The sequence below is a fragment of the Seriola lalandi genome, unplaced genomic scaffold, assembly GCF_002814215.2.
Source record: "Seriola lalandi dorsalis isolate HSWRI2012SDOR001 ecotype SW California unplaced genomic scaffold, Sedor1 jcf7180002054933, whole genome shotgun sequence".
NCBI lineage: Eukaryota > Metazoa > Chordata > Actinopteri > Carangiformes > Carangidae > Seriola > Seriola lalandi.
The window spans coordinates 3845186-3857825 of record NW_019525485.1 but is presented as its reverse complement, the minus strand read 5'-3'; the positions used below and the strand labels follow the sequence as shown (position 1 = coordinate 3857825).

The 12640-nt window shown below is 38.7% G+C and overlaps 1 protein-coding gene across 1 annotated transcript in view; it reads right to left on the bottom strand.

Annotated features, from left to right (window-relative positions):
- Positions 1-11227, bottom strand: part of szt2 (SZT2 subunit of KICSTOR complex) — a 113997-nt gene extending 102770 nt beyond the window's left edge. Inside the window, exons 1-2 of the mRNA XM_087170198.1 lie at positions 11037-11227; positions 9792-9917 (exon numbers count right to left, since the gene is read on the bottom strand). Of these exons, the coding sequence (XP_087026324.1) occupies positions 9792-9917; positions 11037-11060 (150 nt within the window). The 5' untranslated portion in view covers positions 11061-11227. The remainder of the gene's footprint in view (positions 1-9791; positions 9918-11036) is intronic.
- Between the last annotated feature and the right edge of the window lie 1413 nt (positions 11228-12640).

Below are 12640 nucleotides of genomic sequence, written 5' to 3'. Positions count from 1 at the left end.
AAAAGAAAGATGTCTTAAATGCCGTGAGTCTATCGGCGAGTACAATCACCAGACGCATTGAAGAACTCGGGGGTAATGTACATGCCCAGCTGCAGCAGAAGACGAAAGAATTTGACTTTTTTTCATTAGCACTAGATGAGAGCACGGACATGCAGGACACAGCACAGCTGCTCATTTTTATTCGTGGAGTTAGCGCAAACTTTGAGATGTGCGAGGAGCTGGCAGCCCTCAAAAGTCTAAAAGGGACTACGACGGGGGAGGATATTTTCTGCCAAGTGTGCCAAACCATGGAAGACTTGGACCTAGACTGGTCAAAGCTGGCCAGCATCACGACTGACGGGGCTCCTAGTATGGTGGGCGTGTCACGGGGTCTAAGAGATGGAAGAACGGGGTCTCACCACCCCGCTGCAAGTCCACTGCCTAATTCGCCAGCAAGCACTGTGCTGCAAAGTATTGACGTGGGATTCTTTCATGAAGGTTGTGGTGTCATGCATAAACTTCATTAGAGCAAAGGGACTTAAACACAGGCAGTTCCAAGAATTCCTGTCTGAACTGGGGTCTGCGCACGGAGATGTGCTGTACCACACAGAGGTCCGATGGTTGAGCCGGGGCAGAGTTTTGAGGCGTTTTTACGAGCTGCAACCCGAAATTAGCGCATTTCTTCATTCAAAAGACAAAACGGTCCCAGAGGTGATCGACCCAGCATGGAAATGGCACCTCGCATTTTTAACAGACGTGACGGAAATGCTGAATAGTTTTAACTTGCAGCTTCAAGGCCAGGGGAAACTCATTTGCGACATGTATTCCCACATAAAAGCATTTGAGGTGAAACTAGCGCTGCTTTTGGAACAAGTGAAAAAGCACAACTTCATCCATCTCCCTGCTACCCAAAACCTCTCTGCAGAGAACCCAGCGGTCCCGTTTCCAGCTGAAAAGTGTGTGGAAGCACTGGAAATGCTGAAGGCGGAGTTCGGTGTGCGATTCCGCGAACTACATGTTAATGCAAAAAAAATCCGTCTTTTCCAGAACCCCTTTGTTGCCGACATTGATGAAGCCCAGCCTTCTTATCAGTTTGAGTTGGCCGAGTTACAGAACTGTGATGTTCTGAAAGACGCATTCAAGCCCAACAGTCTCATTGACTTCTAGGCTGCCCTCCCAAACGACACGTACCCTAACATCAAAAAACACGCAATGAAGATGTCCACACTTTTTGGCAGCACGTATACCTGCGAGCAAAACTTTTCACGCATGAAACTGCTGAAAACTGCGATGAGATCAAGATTGACAGATGAACATCTGCATCAGTGTTTGAGACTGGCTGTGACTAGAATGGAACCCAACATTCAACTTCTCACCAGCCAGATGCAGGCCCACAGTTCACACTGATGAACATACAAATGTAAGCTCACTTTTCTGACTTGAATGAATCATTCTGAGTACAAACAAATATAATCACAATAGTAATAATATATATATATATATAATATATAATATAATAGTTCTGTTTCTCAGCCTGCTTGCTTTGTGGTTTTCACAGGGAAGTTGATGAGAGAGAGCTGCAAACAGCGGTGTCTACAAGCCTACTGGAACCTACAAAAGGATTATAAGGAAGGAACACAAGAACTTTGAGAGACTGTTCATATGAGTCATTTAAGTAAGAGATTCTGCTCTGACAACTAAGCTGAACTTTTACCTGTTAAGATTGTGCACGGCACAACAGAAAGTTAATGTTCCATGGACTTTTTTTCTGTGAAGAACCCAGAGAAGGTTGTTTGATTATTATTGATTTCATAAATAGTGTTATTTATATCCAGGCTTTTTTTCTGTGAAGAACCCAGAGAGGGTTATTTGGTTGTTATCTATTTCATTAATAGTGTTATTATTTATTTCCTGCCTTTTTTCTCTGTGAAAACCCCAGAAAGGGTTATTTGGTTATTATTTATTTCATTAATAGTGTTATTATTTATTTCCTGACTTTTTTTTTCTGTGAAGAACCCAGAAAGGGTTATTTGGTTATGTGTGGCTTTCTGGAAAACAATACATTTTTACGTTTAGGCACCCCTGCGATCGTCACACTTTTTCTGTTACAAACTGAACCCGGCCCCCCATCAGAGAAGGGAAAAGTTATGTGGCCCTCACAGGAAAAAGTTTGGGGACCCCTGCATTAGAGTAAAAGGGGCAGTAAGATGGTAACCTGCCACTTTGGAAGGGCACAATTCAAATCCCGTGAGTTTCTGTGCTTTGTTAGTCACATTGTCTGAAAGTTTGTCTAGTTGGTGGGACATAATCATGAGCATTGAGTTAATTTTGTGGCCTGGAGGACAAGTTTAGGCGGATTTTTTTGGAGCAGTTTAATCCTTTCTCCCACTCTAGCGGTGATGTCACCCACTCTAGCCCTGAACATTTCACGCAATACACACCCATTGTAAACTCAAAAAAGATCAGAAAAAGTATGGCAAAGAAGTTGAGGTTTAGAAGAGAAAGATTTCAAGGATTTGAACATTCTCTCCATTGACTTCCATTGTAAAAAAAAAAGTCAGAGGAAATTATCGGAAGAAAGAAATTTATAATAAAGAGAAATGTTTTTGACCTGACAACAACATATAGTGGATTTGCTTCATTCAGCAATCCCACCAACAAGAAAACGCATTTCCTGTGGAAAATGCAGGTGAATGATGAGAGCTGAATGAGATTGCTGAAGCAATGCTGAAGTAGCTCAAGCAACTTTTGAAGAAGCTGGAGCAAATGCTGAAGCAATGCTAAAGTTGCTGAAGCAATAGCTGAAGATTAAAAGCAGACCTTGTAAGATGGAGGTTGAATGTCCTGAAATGGTTGAAAAAGACCTGAATAGTTTATGTAAGGTGTAATAAACAGCACAAAATTGTACAAAATATACTAAATGTAAAAAAACATGTTAGTTTAAAGCTAAATGCCATAAATTGGTTGAAAATAAAAACCAAAGAAAGAAGACATCTACAATCAAAACTTGAAACCTGGAGGAGATTACTGACACAATGCTAAAATAGTTGAAAAAGCAGCTTATATTAACTGATGGAAAGTGCTTTGAAAAGGTAGATGCCAAAATGTTAAACTGGAGGAGCTGAACTCCATTATCTGCAAAAGCTGAGAACTGAAACATGTTGTTGTCATGTTGTCTCCCTCTATGAGTACTAACTTGTGACCAGCTTTCTGTGTGTATACGTGTATCTGTTTGTGTACGTGTGTGTCTGTTTGTGATTTTTGTGTGCCTGTGTATCTGTGTGCCTCTCTGCTTGTCCGTATTTATGTGTTTAAGGTAATTCACCAATCAGAATGAGCTCCAAGGGTAATCCACCAATTAGAATATATGTAATGTGGCGTCAGTTAAAATTGCAAACTGAAATTAACAGCCAGTTGTTTCCTGAATGAAACTGTGTCTATCTACCTGTCTATCTGTCTGTCTACCTTTCTATGTGTCCGTTTGTGTGTGTTTGTGTGAGCGCGTGTATATGTGTGTGTCTCTGGTTTGTGTGTGTGTGTGTGTGTATGTGTGTGTGTGTGTGTGTATGTGTATGTGTGTGTAAGAGAGAGAGTCTGGCTGTTGAAGGCAGAGCTCATACAAATCTATTGGAGAAAGGGGATAGCGAACCTCTCAAACTCCTGCCATTTCATACTAAACTGTACATAATATCAGCAAAATTATCACATGGTCAGCGCCACAAGACTCCCCTGAACACCTTGATGTGGTTTTGGTGTTTCTAGAGCCAAAATGCGGAAATAGGAGCGAGTTACAAAAATGGGTCAGTTCTGGTTTTCTCCTGAAATCAGCTCCTGAATTTGTATTGCAGTCTATGGGAGAGTTGGAGGGTACTCCCATCAGTTTGAGGCTGACAGTTTAAATTCTGTTAGTCTCTGTGCTAAGGTAGTCACTTTATATGAAACAGGACAAATTTGACTACTCCTGAGGAAGAAATGATGTGTCAAGATTGAAATATGTAGCCGTTAGGACGAGTTACACAAATTTTAGAGCTTCTCCCACTCTAGCAATGATGTCATCCACTCTAGCCCTGAACATTCTTTGCAATATATACCCATTATAAACTAAAACTGTGATAATTCAAAAACTGTACAAGGTATCAGAAAGTTGATAACAAGTCTAATAGCTGAAAGTCTTGGGAACATTTTAATGTTTGAATGAATCTGTAGCTGAAAGTATGCTGAAGTAGTTGAAGGTCAAAGAGGCTGAAGATTTCAAGGATTTGAACAGAAAAAGCGTAATAGTTTTGAAAATTAGGGAGAGCAGCCACAGAAGTGAATCGTTTCCATTTAATCAGCTTCATGCTCATCGTCTCTTCTTTATCCCCAGTCTCTGAGATCTTAGGTATGAGGCCAGGTTCACATCAGCTGATATTTCTCTAAATGTATGAGGATAGAGATAGAGAGATAGATAGATAGATAGATAGATAGATAGATAGATAGATAGATAGATAGATAGATAGATAGATAGATAGATAGTCCATGTGTCCATTGTTGATAATAATAATATAAATATAATAAACAATAATAATTAGATTTGTCCAATTCCTTTGGCTGAGGTGTTGTATAGCCTGATGGCAGTGGAATCTCCTGAACCTCTCTGTTCTGCTGTGCAGTGAGATGAGACTTTTGCTGCACCTGTTGCTGCTTCTCTGTCCTACCAGAATGTTGTGGAGAGGATGGTTGGTATTGTCTAAGATGGCCTCCATCTTCTTCATCTCAGTCCTGACTAGGGTTGCAAAATTCTGGGAATTTTCTCAATGGAAACTTTCCATGGGAATTTATGGGAATAAACTGGGAAATTTCAAAATTGAAGGTTGGCTCTTCATAGGGAACTTAAATATAGTTGAGGAAAGTATATTTTAGCATAATCTTGACTAAAACAAACAGATGCCATTCAAATACACTTGAATATCTATGCCATTCCTCAATCACATGCACAGAGCACACTGCTTACTGCATGGCTAACGAGACCACACCCCCTACTGGCACTGCGCATGCCTCCATCATATGTACAGAAGATTTCTAGAAGACTGGACCACACTTTTGAGCCTGAAGCACAGACACTATTGAAGGCACACATTTGAGCCTGTGGAATAAACATATATAATATATGTACATATATATATAATATATTCCCAGTTAGTTCCCCTAAATTCCCATTAATTCCCAAAATTCCCAAGCGTACCTTCCCATGGAAATTTACCGGAAACTTTCCAGAAATTTACCGGAAATTGTCCGCCCCTTTGCAACCCTAGTCCTGATTGAGTCTAGACTCCTGCCAAGCACAGACCCAGCCTTTTTGACCAGCTTGTCCAGTTTCTTTGTGTTCATGTCTGTCATGCTGCTGTCCCAGCAGACTGCAACATAAAAGAGTACACTGGTCACTACTGACTGATAAAACATGTGCATCTTTTCACTGCAAACGTCATAAGACCTGAGCCTCCTGAGGAAAAAGAGCCGGCTCTGACCCTTAAGGTAGATGGCATCCGTGTTCAGGGACCAGTCCAGTTTACTGTCCAGGTGCACACTTAGGTATTTATAAGTGTGCACCACCTCAATGTCCTTACCTTGAATGTTGTTTGCTGAAGAGTGGGCCTAGACCTCCGAAAGTACATGACCATCTCCTTGGTCTTGGAGGTGTTCAGAAGGAGGCAGTTCTTGTCATTCGAATTCACTGAAAGCCATCGTCAGATCCCTGTACTCCTCTTCCTGCCCGTTCCTGATACACGCCACAATAGCTGTGTCATCTGAGTATTTCCCTGTTTGTAGGCTTAAGTTAAAGATCCTCTGGAGAGGCTCAGCCAGCTGGGCTACACAGTCCTATAACAGCCTCGGACACTCACCATCCTGGCCTGTTGCTTTTCCAGGACGTAGCCTCTTGAGTTCGGCCCTCACCTCCTCCAAGTCAAACTGTCTCTAACCCAGGACCTCCAATCTGGTTTCACTGACTGACTCCAGGTCTGATAACTCCTGACTCCAGTAAGCCTCTGTTAGTGTCATTAGTCGAGGTTTACACACTGTTTCAGCTGCACTGTCAATGTTTGAATGTTTCAATATGGTCAAGAACCCTAACCCAACACTTTTCTTTCTTTCTTTCTTTCTTTCTTTTTTCTCTCGCTCTCTCATGAAATATGGAAAATATGAATTATTATCTACATTGATTTCTAGAAATGTTGTATGGCTGCTGTCAATCATTATGAATCTTTTTTTTTTTAATGAGCCATCAGACCTCTTTGTTATAATACTGAAGCGTTGTGGGACGGCCCTTTTTTGAACATACTTTGTTGTTATTTTTATTTACCTTTTTCAGTCTAGAATACTTATAAATGTATAGATCTGATAAATAAGTTGGTTCAAGGTTGGATAATTGAATATGACGTTTCATATGGCTGGATTACTTTTCTGCAACTGAGCCCATGCTGCTCTTCACCTGCTTTTTTTTTTCGCCACGGATGGAGATGGATTTCTATCTCAATGTACTCTTCGTCGTTTTGCCTCCTGGCAATGTCTTTTATGTTATGTTGTGTGTGTTGACCCCTTCTTTTTTTCCCTTCTCCCTTTATGGCATTGATGAAAATATTTTTCAGACTAAATCTTTACTCCTTCCCTTAATCCATAATTTAATCATGCCTGATATACCCCCAGTAGTAACTAGATGGTGTGGAACAATGTTAACTTAATTTCATGGAATGTAAATGGGATAAATAATAAGGTGAAAAGTTATAAAATTTTGATGCATCTGAAGTCTCTTGGTTGTAATATTGCAATGATTCAAGAAACACATTGAATGAGGTAGAATCCCTTAGATTGAAACAAAGATGGGTGGGACAGGTTTTCTTCTCACCTGGTACAAGGAAATGCAAGGGGCATGTGCATTCTTATTGCTAAAAGAATTTCCTTTCAATTAAATGAATTGTTTACAGACAAAGAGGGGAGATATTTGATTTTATCAGGCACCTTGCAAAATGTAAAATTTGTACTGGTAAACATATATGCTCCCAATACTGGACAAGTAACCTTTTTAACATCTCTCTGTCCATTATTATCAAAGTTTTCAGATTTACTCATGGTCATTGGTGGAGATTTTAATCTAGTGCCGGAGCCAGAAGTAGACAGATCAAATCATCCTCTTCCTTCTGATAGATCCCTCTCTTCTGCCTTTAGTGAATTTTCAAGCACTTTGGGACTAGTTGATGTTTGGCGTATGCTAAATACGGTCTCTCGGGAATACACTTTTTATTCTAAAGTCCATAATTCTTATTCTAGAACAGATCAATTTATCATATCACATGCTTGAGAATGTCATTAACTGTCAAATTCAGAACATTATCATATCTGATTATGCCCCAGTGGTACTCTCTGTTGTCCTTGCAGACAGAGAAGCAACTAAACATCATGGAAGTTTAATAATTTTCTTCTTAGAGATGAGGAATTTGTGTCTCTTGTTAAGAACAGGATCTCTGAATTCATCACTCTAAAGCATTTAAAGTAACTTGCAGAGGATGGATTATCAGTTACTCAACTGCCAAAAAGAAACAAAGAATAGAAAAGAAACACAAACTGCAGATATTGCTTAAAGATGTGGAATGTAAACATATTGAGAACCCAAAAGATTTGAAATTGAAAAAAGAATTATTTTTAGTAAAGTCTGAACTTCAAACCATTATTCATAAGGAAACTGCGTTCGCATTATATAAGTCGCGAAGGAAAACCTTTGAATCATGTGATAAAGCTGGCAGGATGTTAGCATTAAAATTGAAACAGTTAGTCAATAATCAGGTTATATCATCAATTAGAGGGAATGATGGATCAGTCTTCAGGGATACAGAGGGTATAAATGAGGCATTCAAACAATACTATGCCAAGTTATACACTGCAGAATGTGAATCAAAAAGCTCAGAAATGGAAGAGTTCTTCACTGATTTAAACCTTCCTACTATTCAGGGGTATGACGTATCAGTGTTAGAAGCACCTATTTTAGAAAGTGAGATACAACAGGCTTTAAAGGAACTATCTTCAGGAAAATCCCCTGGTGAAGATGGTTTTAGCATAGAATTTTACAAATGTTTTCAAGGTGAATTATCCCATCTTCTCTGTAAAATATATAATGACAGTGTAGAACACCAGGAAATGTCTGCATCCATGCGTTTTTCTAATATTTCACTTTTGCCCAAACCAGGGAAGGATCTTTTGGAAATTAATAATTGGCGCCCAATTAGTATCCTTAATAATGACTATAAAATTTCTTGGTTTTGAGGTTATCGAAAGCTGTTCCTTCTCCGACTCATTTAGATCAGACTGGTTTTGTGCAGGGGCGTTTATCTTCTAGTAAATATGAGAAGACTTTATCACATTATCTATAAAGCAAGCTCTCTCTGTATTCCAGCTGTGGCTGTGTCACTGGATGCAGAAAAAGCTTTTGACAGAATAGAGTGGTCTTACCTATTTTTTTACGCTGTCTAAATTTGGCTTTGGTCCAAATATTTTAAAATGGATGAAATCTTTGCATAAAGGCGCCATGTCTTCTGTAAAAACTAATGGTATTCTTTCTAAACCTTTTGGTCTTACTCGCTCTACACGCTAGGGCTGTCCAGTCTCTCCAATTCTTTTTATTTTAGCTTTGGAACCCCTGGCATCCGCTATACGTAGCAACCAAAAAATAGAGAGCATTAAAATAGGAGGTTATGACTTTAAATCCAGTTTATATGCAGGTGACATTTTATTAATATTAAGTAAACCTAAGCAGTCTATTTCATCAGTTTTAAGGCTTATCAATACATTCAGTAATTTCTCTGGTTATAAAATAAACTGAAGTAAATGCGAGGCAGTACCCCTTAATTGTAATACTTTTTCTTCAGACTTGGGTAATGTAAAATTTTTATGGAAACCAAAGGGAATTAAGTATTTAGGTATTATCATCATAGCCCCTATTTCTAAAATCATTGAACTGAATTCACCTATTTTATTGAGGAAAATAAAAGATAATATAAAAAAAATGGTCCTCTCTGCCAATTTCTCTGTGGGGGAGGGCTGAGGTGCTGAAGATGAATATTCTTCCAAGATTGTCATTCTTAGTGGCAGCCGTACCCATACAGTTTCCATTAAGCTGGTTTAAAGAATTAAAATCTTTGTTCTCGTCTTTTTTATGGTGTAATAAGAAACCTAAAATCAGCCTGAGGAAACTTTTCTTGATAAGACAAAGGGGGGGTTTGGCTGTGCCAGACATTTACCAATATTATCTATCTTACAATGCTACATATCCTATTGCATGGTCTTATGATAACCCTTATTCAGTAGGAAGTTGGAATTGGCTGGAGAGGCAGATCATCACTGGTCTTGACAATAAGATTTCTTTGGCTTCTTTATGGTTAACTTTAAATAAAAAAAAATTAAAAAAAATTTATGGTCAAGAACAACACAATGATTTGTGTGTTATTGGTTCAAATAGATTGTGTTTGCTCATGATTGCAAAAGGTCTGATCATATTTTTAGACTAATGTAAACATAAAGTTCACTGACTTTTTCTTGGTAAACAAAGAGTGGCACCCAAGCTGTATGACGGTGACACAGCAGCAACAGGCCATAACCACAAGTGAGAAATGCCAGTGAAAAAGCAGCAATACACAAGTCATACAATAGTTAACAGTGACATGCCACTGAGAATTTCCATGTCACTTGAAACATGTGTGGTATACACATCAGCCCCTTTCAACGTTGGTGCTGCTCGACCACCACGAGGACAGAGGGGGAGGTGAGAAGAAAGATGAACTCACCAGTTCAGGCGCTGAGGCTGGCCAGATGACCTGGTTCAGCTTACCCAGGAACCACGCCAGACGCACATTCCTAGAGATCCGATACTCCTCCTTCATCAGCAAGTAGATCTGGTCAGCCTCCTCCACCTGATAAAGAGAAAAATACACAGAGAATTCAGGAAGTATTCACACCCCTTCTCTTTTTGCATTTTACTATTTTATACTGATAACATTGCAGTTTTTGCCCATCAGTTTACACTCAGTGATCTATGAAGACAAAGTGATCAAGGTCCGAGAAAACATGTTTTTAGAAATGTTGCTAATTTATTAAAAATTCAAAAATTGAAGTTTCTCCTTTACAAACTTAACAACTCTCAGCTCTGTTCTTTGTCTAAGCCTCTTCAGCAGCAAGTACAGCCTCCAGTCTTCTTGAGTCTCTACAAGCTCTGAAATACAGTATAAATACAGTAAGAGGCTTGTGATTTAATATCTGCACATTTTAACTGAGCTCAATCTAAAACTCTGGTAGTTTAAAATCTACAGCTTTTCCTTCCTGCTGCCATATGAATGTTTGAGAGCTTTAATTCATATTGAAGTTCATTGCTGTATTCTGTATAGGAACAATTCACCAAGCAGCAAATTCTTCAGTCAAGTGACTACATATAAACCGTTTCACTGTTAGCTAAAAAAGCTGACACCAGTGTGCAGCATTTCAAGTTCAGTTTTTAAACATATTTCTGAGTAATCTATGCGCCGAGTTCATTAGAAGGTCTCACTGATATACAGACCGTCAAACATAACGTCTCAGCTGGAACACGTGTTCACTGTAGACAACACAACACTAGATTTCTACATTAACTCCGCTGGTTTGGTGCTGGATGAGACCTGTCCTGGTAGGACTCTTGGTGGACTACATCACCCAGAGGACTATCTTACTTGCGGTCATCTGAGCCCTTTGCTCACAGGCCAGACAAACAGGACATGTCCAAACTTCATGTAGCTACAGCCTTAACCTTTCTAATCACGTTAACTTACAGTGTAGCAGGCGCTGCTAGCTTCTGAGCTACTGTGCCGCTATCGCAAGTTTCTATCTCTCCAGATGTGTCAGCACAGCTGTGTTTGGTGACTGTTGTTAGCTCTGGTGCGCTTTAAACCGCACTTTGTCGAATTGTAACAGTTAGGACAAATAACCATAGAGAAAATGTGCAATATTCCTCCACCGACACAGCCGCTGTGTTTCTTCCTGCAGGTTAAAGCTGCTGTTACCTCAGTGTCCTGCCTCTCGGCCATGCTCGGTGTAGCATACGGACTGCAGGGAGGTCAACGAGCTCCAGCTGACCAATATTCACTTTGGTTTGTGCGAAACAATCTGTCCCAATACTTGTTTATCACCTGTCTGGTCTATTGAGAAGGACCGTAGACCAGCGTCAGTTCAGACAGGGTAACAACACATACATTTCCCGTCAAACCTTTCAAAATAAAACGTGTTTGCCGTACATAGAAAAATATAACATCACAGACAAACAAGAGGTGTGGATTATAAAAGTGATGGTTACTGAATGCCATTTAGCTGCCATTCACCTCCAGAGTCCTGATATGGTATATGCTGTTACATTGTAACACTGTCATGTTTCACTGAGACACTTAAATAGAGCTTATTGATCATTAATATTATCAGTAACACCTGTATTTTTCATACAAAGATCAGTCAGACTGTCTAGTGGAGTAACCTGTGGATTTTAGCAACATAATCTTTTGAAGGAAACCAGTGCACCTAGAAGGCTCTTATATACAAATTACATACTGTAAACATTGCTAAGCCTATTGTTTTATAGGAATTAGGGCTGAATGATATACAAAAAATCATATTGCAATTCTTTTGGCAGATATTACGATATGAATAGTGATTTAATTTAGAAGGGTTATTTTTGCATTTCACTTTCCCTGAAAAAAAAAAAAAGAAAAGACATTTGTTGGATGTGTAAAAAAAAAAATCATATCATTATCTAACCTTTTACATCTGGAGAATATAACTGTGGGCTCACTTAAAGGATTTCAATTTTCTATTAGTTAAAACATGTTATTCTTAAAAAAACTATTTTATTTTTTATTTTGAAATCACATTTGGTAAACTTCCGTGGATGTTGTTTTTGAGCGGCATGTGATCCGGAAGTGTCGCCGCTTCCCTTTTACGTCCGCAAGAAACAGCAGAAGATTTACTAGAGACAGTACAGAAATGATTATTTCACCCTTGCAGTTTCTGTCTCGAAGAACCAGAAACCATTGAACATCTCTTTTACTCTTGCAAAGTTACCGAACAATTTCGGCAGAACTTTCATAATTGGTTAAGCATTAAAATGGAGAATATCACACCATTTGATATACAACAAATTTTAATTTACAAAAATAATCTCACTAAAGAAATATCTGATATGGTTAATATAATCATAACTATGGGAAATATCATATCCATACATGTAAATGGAGGAATCAGAAACCCTCACTGACATGTTTTAAAAGTGAAATTAAGATTTTTTTTTCCTCTTTGTTGTTTTTGGCGGATACTTACAAACCAGTACAAGACCTGTGTCAGAATATGTCAAGGTACCTGGTGCTTTGATTGACTTGTTAATAGAGATATGCTTTTTTTTTATCCTGACTGCTGGGAGGTGAGGAAGATTAGCCTGTAGCCTATTATTAATTTGTTTATTTTCTTATAACATGTCATAGTTTATTTTTATTTTTCTGATATTTATTTTTAAATATATGCATTTTATTTTATGTCGGTATGGCCTTGCTTTTTTGAACAGAGTTTGAACATGTTTTATATAATTCTTAAGAATGCAAAATGAAAAACGAAGATCCTATGC